The sequence below is a fragment of the Hemitrygon akajei genome, chromosome 3, assembly GCF_048418815.1.
Source record: "Hemitrygon akajei chromosome 3, sHemAka1.3, whole genome shotgun sequence".
Taxonomy (NCBI): Eukaryota; Metazoa; Chordata; class Chondrichthyes; order Myliobatiformes; family Dasyatidae; genus Hemitrygon; species Hemitrygon akajei.
In genome coordinates this window covers 63,142,462-63,158,350 of record NC_133126.1, presented here as the reverse complement: position 1 = coordinate 63,158,350, position 15,889 = coordinate 63,142,462, and the positions used below count along the sequence as shown (strand labels likewise).

Genomic DNA, 15,889 nt, shown 5'->3' with positions numbered 1-15,889 from the left:
GGCAAATCCAAAGTAACAGACACAAAATGCTGGAGTAACTCAGTAGATCAGGCAGCATCTATGGAGGGGAATAAATGGTTCACATTTCAGGCTGAGACCATAAGATCATAAGATATAGGAGCAGAAGTAGGCCATTTGGCCCATTGAGTTTGCTCTGCCATTCAAACATGGGCTGATCCAATTCTTCCAGTCATCCCCTCCCCCCTGCCTTCTCCCCATACCCTTTGATGCCCTGGCTACTCTACCTATCTATCTCTGCCTTAAATGAACATGATGACTTGGCCTCCATAGCCGCTCATGGCAACAAATTACACAGATTTACCACCCTCTGACCAAAGTAATTTCTCCACATCTTTGTTCTGAATGGACATTCTGAAGTCATGCCCTCTTGTCCTGGACTCCCCTACCATGGGAAATAACTTTGCCGTATCTAATCTATTCAGGCCTTTCAACATTCAGAATGTTTCTATGAGATCCCTCCCCACCCTCCGATTCTCCTGAACTCCAGGGGATACAGTCCAAGAGCTGCCAGACGTTCCTCATATGGTAACCCTTTCATTCCTGGAATCATTCTCGAGAATCTTCTCTGAACCCTCTCCAATGTCAATATATCCTTTCTAAAATGAGCAGCCCAAAACTGCACACAATACTCCCAAGTGTGGTCTCATCATGAGACTTTTCATCATGTCTGGAAAGGAAAGAGGAAGAAGCTAGAATAAGAAGGTCAGGATGGGAGTGGGGAGTGGAATTAAAATGGTTGGCCATCTGCAAATCCTGCCTGTTGCGGACAGAGCAAATGTGCTCGACAAAGCGGTATCCATTCCTATTTCAATGTGTCCTCTGCTGCCATAATGAAGCCGCTGTCAGCCTGAAGGAGCATCACCTCATATTCTGTCTGGGTAGCCACCAACCTGACAGTATGACATTGATGTCTCTAATTTCCAGTCATTTCCCTTCCCTTAACCCTTCTCTATTTTTTCATTTCCTTCTTACCCCTTCACTTCTCCTCACCTGCCTACCACCTCCCTCTGGTGTCTCTCCTTCCCTTTCTTTCATGGTCTACTCTCCTCTCCTATAAAATTCTTTCTTCTTCAGCCCTTTACTTCTTCCCCCAAGCACCGCCCAGCTTCTTACTTACATCATTCCCCTTCCCTACCCACTCACTTCCCCTCCTCTAGCTTCACCTATCATCTCCCATCTTGTATTCCTTCCCCCCTCCCCCACCACCTTATTCTGGCTTTCTTCCTCCTCCTTTTCCAGTCCCAATGAAGGATCATGGCCCAAAACTTCTACCATTTACTTCTCTCCATAGATGCTGCCTGACTTGCTGAGTTCCACTTGCATCGTGTGTGTTATGATGGACTTCACAATTATTTCCACTAGTTACTAACAAACCAAATCATCCCATGAAAAAGTTATTTGGAAGAAAAGCATAACTTAAGGTCATTTTACGCTATGTTTGTTTTGTTCTCTCCTTAACCAATAAAGGTATGACTGAGAAAAATTTCCCTTTCAAATATGGCAAGATTGAGAGCTGAATGTAAATTCTCCGAGAAATATAGCACTCCTGAAGAACTATACTTTGAAAGGACTGAGAACTTGGAAAAAAGTATTGATCTTTCCAGGATAGAACATGACGACCCAGAATTGCAGAACATGTTTGATGATTCAATTTTACCCAAATCTGCATCGTCAACAACTTCTGTACCTAAATTTGCACAGTTAAATTCTGAATGTTTTGAGGAAAAGTTGCCTCTAAATCCTGAGAAATCTCAGCCCAGCACAATAATTGACACTGATCGTAAACCAGGAGCTGGCCGATGGAGTGCAAGTATGTCAAGTAAGTCTACAACTTTTAGAGGAACAATGCTGTCAATAATATTTGAAGAGAGTGTTCCAACCCCCACATCAGACAATGAGGAGAATTGTCAATCCAGTATGGAAGAGACTACTACTGTTAAAGCCACTAAAGAACATGATTCAACACCATCCAGTTCTCTCAAGCATTTCAGTGGAAAGACTGAAGCTGCTCGTAAAACCAGATCTAGATCATATTCTCAAAAATCTTCTATTAATTTTAATTCAAATTTTATTGAGAAATCCATCATCAAAAGGAAAAACAAAAGGGCAAAAAGATTGCCTACAGAGCAGGTATGTTTTGTAATGGTAATTCCAAAGTCTGCAGGTTTCTAAAAATAGCATGCATCTAGATTTGGTTTTAAGATCTGTATTCATTTTTACTTCAGTTTTGAGTGATTCTAACAATTTGGCTCTGGCTTCAAACTTAAGCAGTGAAAGAATTTAACAAAGTTAGTGAAAATATTTTGAATGGCTAAAATGATGCATGTAAGAGATATTCAAACCAATACTGAAATAAACTGGTACAACCCAGTGATCAATTCTGTTGCAAAGACTACTTTAAATAAAAAGAATGAAACTGATCTATAATCATCCGTATTTTTTTTGCTGTTTTTCTACAGCAAACTCGGATACAAGAATGGACAATTCGCCAATTAAACAACATTGAAGAAGCCAGCAAACATGAACTAGTTATAGAAGCCGAGTAAATGCACCAAGTTTGAGACGGGAAATACAAACTGCAGTTGAGAGTGCTCTTTTATGCTTGCTATTAAAAGCTCATTATTGAGATAAAGTGAGAAATCATTAAAACCTATAAAAAATCAAATAAAGAAATGAAAAATATTAACTAGCTAAAACTTTAATGTCTGAATTTTTTATAATTAAAAACTAATATTTTAATGTGATTTTTCTCTTCTCATCTGCCCTTTAGAAACAGATTCTTTGAAATCAATGGGCCAACAGATCATGGGCTAGGTCTAAGCTGGCAAATGATCTATGAGTCATACACTCAGGTGTAGAAGGTAGCTAATTTCAGCAGGATTTGGATTTCAAAGGGAGATAGCATGTTTTGCATGTATAATCCAGACTAATAATGCATCTGTATTTACAATATAATTTGGAATAATGCAACATTTTGGATAGAAAAAGCAGTTTAAATACTAGAAATAATATTTACTGTTTAACATGGCTGTCATCACAGAAACAGAAATTATATTTAACTAAATTAACAGGAAAATTTCAGCCTCTATTTCCTTTATGATGTGGTTGATAGACAATTTCACTAAAATTCAAATCCAAGCTAGATAAGTTCATATTGAATTGGAACCCTGGTATTTTTTTGGGAGTTTGTTTCAGAATTTAGTGAAGACCTTATAGAAATATCATTTTGTAATTGAAATTAAAATTTAACTGCATGTTTCATATAAATGAGACCCTTAAAGTATAAATCAGTAAATGAAGGACCTACAAATAAGCAACGGGAAAACAGGATTTCACTGATTACATGTTATTTTCTGAAAAATAGCTGTCCAATGCACAGCAGTTAAGCTTTTGTTTACCTTTGAGTATATTAAGAGTCAGAAAAGCTACTTATGCCTCAGAAGGATTGAGAGGTAAAATAACTATGCTGTAATAACATTTTTTAATTTGCTTTCTGATACAGGAATAAAGTATGAATCATTAAAGGTGCAGCAATTTTAAGGCTCCATTTCAAAATAATTGTTAGGATTCTGGTGTCTGAATCTGTTCTGGATGTGGAGGGCTGGACAGGCTGACCATAACATTCCATCCCCATCCACTGACACATTTATGGGCAGAAGACATGTTTAAAGCTATTTAAATAGGAACATTAAAAAAATACTTAAATACTCTAGTATATTAAAATATCAATTAATTTAAACCATAAATAGTAAAAGCATTTACCCACTTTTTACATTCTTATGCCAGTTATCTCTGATCTCAATGTGAAATATATTAAGCTTTTATTAAGGAATATTATCCTGCAGTGGATTTAATGATGAGTCTAATGGTGACATAAGGTTGTCAGATGAGTTTGAGAGGTGCTGAAGCATGAGCAGCCGTTTTCCAGCAGTTCTGCAGGGAACTACTAACCATCAGTCAGCATCATTCAAGGTAATGAGTATGACTATATGAGAAGTGGCAGAATGATCTGAAGTTAATCATTAATGGCAATATGGATATAATGTACTTAAGGTTTAAAATACTTATGCAGATACAATTTCATACCTGTTGAAATTGACTGTTGTAGAGATAAAGATTGGCTGCATTAAAATAAGCCAGTGAATAGCTTGGATTGAGAGCTATTGCTCTCTTATAGTCACTCATAGCATTGGATAGATCTCCCATAAACTGGCTAATCACACCACGATTTGTAAGCAACTTCGCAGAGTTGTAGATCTGAAAGATTAATTGATAAACTATTTATTTATGAGGTAATTTACTTAGCAATAATAATACATGCATTATAAAGTAAATAACAATAATTCTGGAATGGAGATGAAAATAACCTTATGAAACCAACAGACCTGGTAACTCCAATATTTATAGTCGACAATGAGTAAACATATCTAAGCCAGGGCAATAGTAAAAATTTGCTACAATTGTTCAGAGGATAAAACTGGAATGCTTTAAAGTTCTGCATCCAAATATGAGGCAGAGGAAGGAGGAAACCTCCAGGATACTGTCATGACAAGTGAACAGTGCAGTCAAGGAGTTAAGGGGTGACAAAGCCCCATGAAGCAGGCCTGTGGACCCACCATTATCATTGCCAACTATCAAGTACCTATAATACAGAATTTGTTGAGTAAGTTTGTTTTTCTTTCTTATTTATCTTAAAAGTTTAAAAGGTTTTTAACTTTTCTACAACACACTGACCAGTTAAAATGCATTAAGATACAATCACACATTGGAATAAAGTAAATATGAAGAAAAAGTGAAATGAATTAAAAGATGCTGGAATTATTTTATGAATAAAGGGTAAAATATCATCTTGATTAAACAGGCAAGAATCTAAAGTGTTTCTACAGGTTAAAGGTTGTAAGTTAAATGTACGCACATGGAAACTTTTATGAGAAATCTGAGACTTGAGTATAAAAACTTATTTCTTCTTCGCTCTCTTCGGTTGTCCATCGGAATCTGATGACGTTGTCCACTCCTTTAATGGTGAGATCTTTGATGACTATACAGTCCTGTCCTGGACCCACAAATTCTATTGCAGGTGGGACATGTATATGTGGTAGTGATGGCAACCATGGCTGCATTTCTCCTGGCTCTCTTCTGCTGTCTTTGGGTTGTTCTTTTCATCTCCAATATACGAACCCCATCCCTACACAGTTGTTGCCAAATGTTATGGTCAGCAGCAACATCCTCCAGGTCCTCAGGTCTGACCTTGCACTTCCTTGAAGCATTCTTCATCTGATCCTTATAGTGCTTCTTTGACCCTCCAGCTGAGCGTCGACCATGATGTAGCTGGCCGTATAACACTCTGTGGGGTAGCTGACATGGGGGCATCCTTATCACATGCCCCAGCCACTGCAGCTGATGCTGGGTAATCATGGCCTCAATACTTCTGCAGTTGGTCTTTACAAGTATTTCAGTGTGAGGCACCCGCTCACGCCAGGTAATTCCCAGGATGTGCTGAAGGCAGCTTATGTGGAAGCACTCCAAGGACTTGGTGTGACGGCTGTAGGTTACCCAATCTTCACAGCTATAAAGGAGGATGGTGACACAGACTGCTTGGTATACAGTGACCTTTGTGGAGGGACAAAGGCTCCTGTTCTGAAAGACTCTACGCCAAAGTCTCCCAAAGGCAGCAGATGCCTGTTTACTGCGACTCTGGTTGTCGTTGTCCATGCCGCTATCCTCAGAGAGAATGCTCCCCAGATATTTGAAAGATGACACTACTGACAGCTTTTCATCACCAACAGTGAAGGCTGGTAGGGTGGGTGGGTCACTGGTACTCCATTGGCAAACCACTTCTGTCTTGGTGGTATTGACAGTCAGCCCCATCCTGCTGTACGCTCTCACCACCACAGCAAGGACAGTCTGAAGATCCTCCGGAGTATGGGCCACAAGAACACAGTCATCTGCATACTGCAGCTCCAGGACCCGCTCTCTACAGAGTTTGGTGGTTGCGTGGAGCCTCCTGATGTTAAAGAGGTTGCTATCTAATCTGACGTCCACTGCCACACCGCTGCTATCCTCAATCTCGTGGAGAAGCTTGGTAACACACAAGAGGAAAATGTTAAAGAGCACTAGCACTAGCACACACTCCTGCCTCACCCCTGTGCGTACATGGAAGGGCTCGGACTCTTGTCTAACGGTTGACTACGCTGGCTGGTGGCGTAGTGGCATCAGCATTGGACTTTGGGGCGAAAGGTCCCGAGTTTGAATCTAGCTGGCTCCCGTGCACGCTTTCCATCTGTGCTGGGTTGAGTGCTGAGCTAGCAACTTGACCTTGTAAAAAAAAAAGAAATTGCCTGCTACAGAAATATCAACAGCATAAAGTTGATGGCCTAAGCTCTCTCGTGAGTTGAAATGTACTTTCTCTCTCTCTCTTAAAAAACCTATTACCGCAATGGAAACATTTAGATACTTAATTAAGTAAAACTCAAACAAGTTCTTATTTGAAATAGTGATCCTGATTCCATTTATTTTATTAAAATGTTCAAGGAAGCAAATCAACTGAGATCAAAAGGTCCATTCTTAACTGCCTTCTGAAAAAGCAAAAGGCTAATGAATTGTGTCAAAACTGCTTTGCACTGCGGCAATATCTTCTGTAACAGCATGGTAAGGTAGTTCTGCATTACCTTTTTGATCATTATTGGAGATGAGCAATACATCTGGTTTAGCATTAGTTAATGGTCAATCCTGATTTAGACAATGACATTAATCAAGTCAATTGTAAAATGATTTACTTTCTGTTAGAGCTGAAAATAATTTTCATTGCTCTTTACTTTTTAAAGAGAAGCAGCAATTGTTATATCTATTTGACAGAATCGGTGCTGTTACCGCAATTTCACCAATGGTTACATCCCTCAGGTTGGAGACTCAAGATTTGTCAAAATACACTTAGCAGCAAAATCAGTGCTTCACATTCCCATTGAGCATTAATTCCTAGAATGACAGGTTTGAATGTTTGAAAAGAGATGAAGCAGTTTGGATCTATTCAGATAGACTCTGATGAATAGGAGGTAATTTCATTGAAAAGTATAAAATACCTGCAGAACTTTATAGAGTAGGTTCAGTAATTTTGTTTCAGTCTGCTAGGATGTCTAGAACAAGGAATCACAGTCTCAAAAGAAAAAAAAAAGAGTATAAAAATGGTAAGAATGAAAAGTATACTCCAAAGTCGTCATCCAAAATGCAAAAAAAATCCTGGGCACACTCTCTGGGCGCAGCAGCAGGGTCTCCCCTCTCAGGTACAGAGCAACTGATCAAAAAACGGGTGGCCGGTGCTCGCCCTCTGCACTCGCTTCAATGCTTCAATCTCCCTCATCGGTTTAATCGGTGAAAAATATTTTTTTTTGCAGGGAGGAGGATTTGGGGGTTGATACACCTGATACATTTTGTTAGATATTTTTGTGCAGGAGGAGGGATTGTGGGGGTGGTTTGATAGGCCTGATCCATTTTGTTCAGTTTTTGTGTGGGAGAAGAGATTTTGGTGTTAATGTGCCTGTTCCATTTTGTTCATTTTTTTTGCAGGGAGGTGGGATCTGGTAGTTGATGATTGTACTACCTTTCTTTCTCGGTTTTGTAGCTGCGCAGAGAATTGAAGAATTTCAGAGTAGTATACTTTAATAATAAATGAACTTTTGAACCCTTGAAGATAAGAGGTTGGCCATTCAAGTCAGAAATAAATAGAAATTTTTCAACCAAAGGCTAGTGAATCTTTCAAATTTTCTACTGAAAAGGGTTGTGGAAGATCAGTTATTGAGTATACTTGAGAGAGAAAGAGAGATTGATTGTTAGATAGAAAGAGAATCATGTGAAACTGATTAGTGCACATTAACTAAACTAACTAAAGGCAAAAGGGACTAAATGATGTACTCCTATTTCTTGAAGTAAAATGATATTTATTATAATCTGTTGCTTTTTTCGAAGCACCAACAATCAAAAGCAAGACCTTTGAATAAATCACTATGGGACTGTTGTAATAGCTTGTTACCGCATTTTTCTTTAATTGCTAAGTTCAATTTATTTTCCCCATAATGTTAACATCACCACTAAGTATCATTTACAGTATTTTTCTAAAGCTAGTATTAGGCATTATTTTGAAATGATCGTGTGTCTTGATGAACCAGTTGCAAAAGGTATTAAAGGAATCTCCTACAAGCATGTTGGATGATATTCGTGTGGGCTGACTAGATAAGGGGAAACACGAGGAAATCTGCAGATGCTGGAAATTCGAACAACACACACAAAATGCTGGTAGAACACAGCAGGCCAGGCAGCATCTATAGGGAGAAGCGCTGTCGACGTTTCGGGCTGAGACCCTTTGTCAGGACTAACCGAAAGGAAAGATAGTAAGAGATTTGAAAGTAGTGGGGGGAGGGGGAAATGCAAAATGATAGGAGAAGATCGGAGGGGGTGGGATGAAGCTAAGAGCTGGAAAGGTGATTGGCGAAAGTGATACAGAGCTGGAGAAGGGAAAGGATCATGGGACGGGAGGCCTCAGGAGAAAGAAAGGGGGGGGGGGAAGCACCAGAGGGAGATGGAGAACAGGCAAACAACTAAATATGTCAGGGATGGGGTAAGAAGGGGAGGAGGGGTATTAACGGAAGTTAGAGAAGTCAATGTTCATGCCATCAGGTTGGAGGCCACCCAGCCGGTATGTAAGGTGTTGTTCCTCCAACCTGAGTTTGGATTCATTTTGACAATAGAGGTGGCCATGGATAGACATATCAGAATGAGAATGGGACGTGGAATTAAAATGTGTGGCCACTGGGAGATCCTGCTTTTTCTGGCAGACCGAGCGTAGGTGTTCCACGAAACGGTCTCCCAGTCTGCGTCGGGTCTCGCCAATATATAAAAGGCCACACCGGGAGCACCGGACGCAGTATACCACACCAGCCGACTCACAGGTGAAGTGTCGCCTCACCTGGAAGGACTGTCTGGGGCCCTGAATGGTGGTGAGGGAGGAAGTGTAAGGGCAGGTGTAGCACTTGTTCCATTTACAAGGATAAGTGCCAGGAGGGAGATCGGTGGGAAGGGATGGGGGTGACGAGTGGACAAGGGAGTCGCGTAGGGAGTGATCCCTGCGAAAAGCAGAAGGGGGGGGGAGGGAAAAATGTGTTTGGTAGTGGGATCCCGTTGGAGGTAGCGGAAGTTACGGAGAATTATATGTTGGACCTGGAGGCTGGTGGGGTGGTAGGTAAGGACAAGGGGAACCCTATCCCGAGTGGGGTGGCGGGTGGATGGGGTGAGGGCAGATGTGCGGGAAATGGGAGAGATGCGTTTGAGAGCAGAGTTGATGGTGGACGAAGGGAAGCCCCTTTGCTTAAAAAAGGAAGACATCTCCTTCATCCTGGAAAGAAAAGCCTCATCCTGAGAGCAGATGTGGCGGAGATGGAGGAATTGTGAGAAGGAGATAGGCTTTTTGCAAGAGACAGGGTGGGAAGAGGAATAGTCCAGGTAGCTGTGAGAGTCTGTAGGCTTATAGTAGATACCAGTAGGTAAGCTGTCACCAGATATGGAGACAGAAAGATCAAGAAAGGGGAGGGAGGTGTCGGAAATGGACCAGGTAAATTTGAGGGCAGGGTGAAAGTTGGAGGCAAAGTTAATGAAGTCAAAGCTAGATAAGGGGAGCTGGTTTCTATCCCCAAAGAATTTCATGGAAACATCTGAGTTATTATTGCTATCTTCAGAGTCACTGTTACTGTTAGTTGATTTATATTTCTACATTCTTTTTATAAACTTAATTTAAATTCAAAAACTTCAATGGCAGGTTTTGAACTTCTTCAGTGTATTAGTCTAATAATATTGCCTTACAGTAACCAGAGAATTCCTAACAAACGAAATTATTACAACTTCACATGGAGGAAAAAAATTGAGAGTACGTTTAACTTCTACCCAGAGGCAAAAACATATTATCAGTTTAGTCACTTTCTTTTCTTTGTCTGTTATCAGTTTAAAGTCAATGAATCTTCAATACACCACCAATGGCTGCTTGAGAGAAGGGAAAATTGTTATCATTGTGTCACCAGTTTTCACTTTTTCTCAACTTCCAACTATAACACTGCAATTTTTGCCTTAGGATAATGTACCCAAATTTCACCACTGTCTGAACCTGCCACCTTTGGACACTGTTGAATGCCTTATTTGTCAATATTTGTGTTGTAATTTGGCCCTCCTTCAAAGAGGGCTAAACTGCTGTCTTTCTGTTTCTAAAATGTTTTCCTCTGGACTACATAGTTCTTATTTGCATGTCTGTTCAACCCTTAGTGACCAAATGCTTTAAATTAACTGGTTTACTTACTTTAGCACACATTTTCCTGAGCGATACCTCACTAAATGATATGCACTTTAATAACTTACTTTGTCAAAATTCCTGTGGTATTATATGTGGTACTTTAAAAATGATATAATGCATTTGATTGTTAATATAGGCATCCATTAGTCTCAAGATGGATTTGCGCCTTGGAAAGTTTCCTGGGCAGGGTTGTATGGGAGACCGGCAGTTGCCCATGCTGCAAGTTTCCCCTCTCCACGCCACCAATTTTGCCCAAGGGAAGGGCAAGGGCCAATACAGTTTGGCCACCGATGTCATCGCAGTGTGGTTAAGTGCCTTGCTCAAGGACACTTAGCTGAGGCTCAAACTAGCAACCTTCAAATCACTAGACCAACACCTTAACCACTTGGCCATGTGTCAACTTGATTGTTAAAGACCCTCAAAATCCCAGTTAAAGATCCCAGTAGAATGGAGTTTTCAAAAGCTCTATTAGCACCATGTGAAAATGGTGTTCATGGCCCCACCAAATAGTTCTGGATTTTAGAACAATTCTGCTAACTAATGCAAGAATCCATGCATTAATGTGCATTTTGAAGTATCTTATTCTGTTGCTTCATGCCTTAAGTTATAGGCATAACTATGTATACCTTCAACGCAGCATTGATGTCCTGTAATGCTCCAAATGTATTGTTCATTTGGAGATTGATTATTGCTCGACCTTCGTAAGCATCCTGAAACTTTGGATCAACATCAATTGCGATTGCAAAGTGAATCCAAGCTTTCTGAAATTTACCCAGTACCTAAAGAGGAGAAAATAATGGTTTCATTTAAGGTAGACATCCATTTAAACAAGATAATTTATTTTCAATTTGTGGCATTTAATATAAGCTAATCACAGAATTTTTTTTGAGTGTTTGGACATTTAAAATCTCCTTTATCACCAGAAATAGCTGAAAATCGCATTTCTAAATATGACACGTAAATAATACACCAATTCTTGTTTTCAGTTGAAAAAAGTAGATTTGGTTAGGAATATATATATGGTTCAGAAAGTGCATTCTTCTATGATTTCATCACATTGACAGTTCCTATGATGTAGCATTTTTACAGTTTCTTTTAAATGCTTCAATATAACCATGATCCTTCTGTTTCAAATTTTGTAGTTTTAAAATTTCAAGAACAATTACAGAGTAAAGATGAATAATTTCTATGCTCTAATATAACTGATAGACAAAGGCAGTGGTTGAGTTTATCTTGCATTACACATTCTTTTTATACACATTAGGCTGAATTTTCAGTATATATACAGGCACATGCACACAACGCACACACTTAAATACTTTATAGCTTCCAAATCAACAATCTCTTCACTTTCCCCGCAACATATAAACTGTACATCTCTTTAACAGCACCTGCTTTTTCCAAAGCATCTTCTCATTTATTTTGTATTGACAGAATCAATAACTTTCCCCAGGCCGTAAGGCTGATCAACACCTCCACCCATTAACCCACCCCTCCACACCCCCAACCATCACTACTTTATCATTTCCTGTTTGTCACCTTATGTACAGACACTCCTGTCTCTAATGACACTTTATGTACATACAATCAATCTAGTATATAAACGATATTATGTATTTATATTTATTGTGTTTTTTATTATTGTTGTGATCTTGTGTCTTATTGTGTTTTTTTTGTGCTGCACAGAGCTGGAGTAACATTTATTTCATTCTTCTTTACATTTCTATACTAGAAATGACATTAAACAACCTTGAATTTTGAACCTTCCACACTTTGTAATTTCTTTAGGATGCTCTTGTTCACTCCTTCAATTCCACCACTCTCCTGCACCTTCCCATGGAACTATAGATCTCTTCCTACACTTGAGCCACAAACAGTCTTTTTCAAGTGAAAAAGTGATTAATAGTAAAAGTGATTGATATGTGATCAAATAAGTCAGCCATTGTTCATTATCTAGTTTCCTCTGCATTGGACAGAACAATGCTAACTAAGTGACTGCTTTCATCTTCACTTAATCTCTTCTGTTTTCCATTCATCATAGATATTCTCTTTAGTTTTGTCCTCTCCACTTCCACTTTCTCTGCATTTTAAAATCTCAAGTCACTTTTATTGTCATTTTGACCATAACTGCTGGTACAGTACATAGTAAAAATGAGACAACGTTTTTTTCAGGACCATGGTGTTACATGATCTCAAATTTCAGTTGAAATGTGAACTGTACTTCTCCCTCGACAACTACTTCCTAATTTGTGGATAAAACTAAACGGGATTGCAAAAGTTGTGGATGGTTGAAAAGGTGAGAGCAAGGACTAGCAAAGTCCCCACAGAGTTACGAGGAAAACATTCAAACTCCACACAGACAGAATTCAAGATCACATCTGGAGCTGAAAGACAGTAGATTTTACTCCAAAATCACCATGCTATTCTCACAGAAGGCTAACAACTTTTAGAACACAGCTGCCATTGTGGAGCTGTCAAGCTGCTTAGTAGGATTTTGGTCCAGTAGCAGGGAGTTGAAGGCTCTTGGTCTGGTCTCTGAGTTACAGATATGTAATTGATTGTCTGCCCAGTCTTCAGTGTTAAACTGGTATTCTGAAGGACGAAAGTGTTGCTCTACTTGCCAGTATGTCTATTACTACCACTGATTCTTAGTCAATACACCATAACCTGCTACAAAGCTTCACTGGTGGTATGTTAGTCAGATGATGGTCCATTGTGGGTATCCTTCATGGTATTCCTTCCATAATGGGATGAACAGAGGATGTGTCATGGTCCGGTCCGTGAAGTCCGCATTCTGGTTCACGGTCCGGTCCGTGGACTCCAGAGTCCGGGTCTTCCGGCTGTCCCTTGTTTCATTTGGGCTTAATCATAGGCACCTGATTCTCGTCTTGGGGCTGGGAATATAAGTGGCCCTGCGTTCAAGTGTAGGGGGTGGTTCACTTGTCGGTATCCTGTCAGGCTGTTCTTGCCGTTACCCTATGGGTGGATCTGTCCCTTCCTGTCCTTGCCTCCGTTGGGTAAGTCAGGCCGTTTTTGCTGTTACCCTGAGGCTGGACTGTTCCCTTCCTTCCCTCTGAAGCCTGGCCTATAGCCCTGCCAGCTACCCATGCCTGAAGCCTTGCTGGCATCCTTGCCTGTATCGCTGTCAAGTTCAGCCGCTGGAGTGAGACCGGAGCCTTCCCACGCCAACAGAAGTAACTATCTGTCATTGAGCTTGGAGCTGTCTCTGTGTCCCTGTGTTTAGTGTCCATGTATGAGTTCCAGCCCTATGTCCTGTCCCCAAGGAGGGGTCCTGACTCTGTGTAAAGCCCCAGCCCTACATCCTGTTACCAAGGAGAGGTCCTGGCTTTGTGTTCTGTGTTCCTGTGCTCCATGTCCAAGGCTCCGAGGGGATTCCTGTCCGTGTCCAAGGCTCCGAGGGGAATCCTGTCCGTGTCCAAGGCTCCGAGGGGGTTCCTGTCCGTGTCCAAGGCTCCGAGGGGATTCCTGTCCATGTCCAAGGCTCCGAGGGGGTTCCAGTCCGTGTCCAAGGCTCCGAGGGGGTTCCTGTCCATGTCCAAGGCTCCGAGGGGATTCCTGTCCGTGTCCAAGGCTCCGAGGGGGTTCCTGTCCGTGTCCAAGGCTCCGAGGGGGTTCCTGTCCGTGTCCAAGGCTCCGAGGGGGTTCCAGATCGTGTCCAAGGCTCCGAGGGGGTTCCAGATCGTGTCCAAGGCTCCGAGGGGGTTCCAGATCGTGTCCAAGGCTCTGAGGGCGTTCCAGTCCATGTCCAAGGCTCCGAGGGGATTCCTGTCCGTGTCCAAGGCTCCGAGGGGGTTCCAGTCCATGTCCAAGGCTCTGAGGGGATTCCTGTCCGTGTCCAAGGCTCCGAGGGGATTCCTGTCCGTGTCCAAGGCTCCAAGGGGGTTCCAGTCCGTGTCCAAGGCTCCGAGGGGGTTCCAGTCCGTGTCCAAGGCTCCGAGGAGATTCCTGTCCGTGTCCAAGGCTCCGAGGGGGTTCCTGTCCGTGTCCAAGGCTCCGAGGGGGTTCCTGTCCGTGTCCAAGGCTCCAAGGGGGTTCCAGACCGTGTCCAGAGCTCCGAGGGGATTCCTGTCCGTGTCCAAGGCTCCGAGGGGGTTCCAGACCGTGTCCAAGGCTCCGAGGGGGCTCCTGTCCGTGTCCAAGGCTCCGAGGGGGTTCCTGTCCATATCTAAGTCCAAGTTGTAGCCCAGGCCCTGAGTCCTGGTCTCATCCAGGGCCAGTGTCTGTGTCCAGCTACGCCTCTCCCCACTTCTGCTTTGTTCTCCCTCGACCAAGACCAAGTCTGAGCTTCATGTCCTCATCCAGCCCTGGATTCCCGCGTCCAGTCCTGTTGCCTCGCCACGTCTTGTCCTCGACTAGATCCGGAGTCCAAGCTCGAGTCAAGACCCAGATTCCAGGTCCCTGTCCAGTCTCTGGCTTGGAGTCCTTGTCCAGGTTCCTAGTTCCTAGTTCCTCATCCAGGTCCTGCTTTCCTAGTCTAGCCCTAGCCCAGGCCCTGTTTCCTAGTCTCGTCCAGGGCCTGTGTCTTGTCCAGCGTTGTTTCTTCCCCAGTTCCCTTGCTTTCTTTACACACCTAGTCTTGTCCCTAGTACTTCAGTGTCTGTGTCTTGCATTTGGGTCTGCTCTCAATGCCCACCTTATGACAGGATGGGGATACACTACCACAAAGTACTTGATCTGTAAATCTGAACTGGAAATCAAGTTTAATGGGAATACAGTGGTGTAAACAACAATTGAAAACATAGTTCAAAGTTCAAATTACATTTATTATCAAAGTATGTAAACATTATACAACCCTGAGATTTGTCTCCTTACAGGCAGCCACAAAAGAAAGAAAACACAAAAGATCCCATTTAGAAAAATGACTGTGAGAGAGAGAGAGAGAGAGAGAGAGAGAGAGAGAGAGAGAGAGAGAGAGAGAGAGAGAGAGAGAGAGAGAGAGAGAATCATGCAAACAATAAAGGTAAGCAAATAGCTTCAGAACTGAAGTTTTATGAAAGACGTGAAGCCAGGCATCACCGCAGCTGGAGCAGGCCACAGCCTCAGTTCAGCATGGAGCTGAGTAAATGTTGTCCAGTAGTGAGTAGAACTGGGCAGAACTGACCCTCGCCTCACATCTGGACCTGAAACCCTGACCTTTTCAATCAGGCCCAGTGCTTAAATCATCCAAACATCAGGTCGATGTTACGTGTACTACAAAGGTTTTATGAAAACATCACGATTAGTGAATCCTCATAAGTTACAGACTCATGTATTGTTCAGTGTTAATCTTGATGCAGTTTTGATCCTTCAATTGGAAGCTGTTAAACAACCATAGAACCTTAAAAGAAACCCAGAATTTAGATGTTAAGACAAATTTCTGTTCCTCTAGATGTAGTTCTAGTTTTGAAAGGAATAATATGACATACATGTCCACTGTGTCCATTGAAAGGGAAATATACTATTGATTTCCAAAGCCTTTTCTCCTAATACTCTCAGCATAAACTTGTTAAATGACCTTTGCCCTGGCTCTGAAGAACT

General features: G+C 41.8%; 2 protein-coding genes across 4 annotated transcripts in view; one reads left to right on the top strand and one right to left on the bottom strand.

Moving 5' to 3' along the window:
- The window catches only part of LOC140725053 (uncharacterized), a 65,442-nt gene extending 62,776 nt beyond the window's left edge, over positions 1–2,666 (top strand). For all 3 annotated transcript variants that reach the window (XM_073040014.1, XM_073040015.1, XM_073040016.1), the window contains 2 exons: positions 1,489–2,151; positions 2,481–2,666. In XM_073040014.1, coding sequence (XP_072896115.1) covers positions 1,519–2,151; positions 2,481–2,567 — 720 coding nt within the window. In that variant the 5' untranslated portion in view covers positions 1,489–1,518 and the 3' untranslated portion in view covers positions 2,568–2,666. The remainder of the gene's footprint in view (positions 1–1,488; positions 2,152–2,480) is intronic.
- Positions 1–15,889, bottom strand: part of ttc6 (tetratricopeptide repeat domain 6) — a 273,996-nt gene that overhangs the window by 24,268 nt on the left and 233,839 nt on the right. The window contains exons 29-30 of the mRNA XM_073038984.1: positions 10,978–11,130; positions 4,108–4,278 (exon numbers count right to left, since the gene is read on the bottom strand). Coding sequence (XP_072895085.1) covers positions 4,108–4,278; positions 10,978–11,130 — 324 coding nt within the window. The remainder of the gene's footprint in view (positions 1–4,107; positions 4,279–10,977; positions 11,131–15,889) is intronic.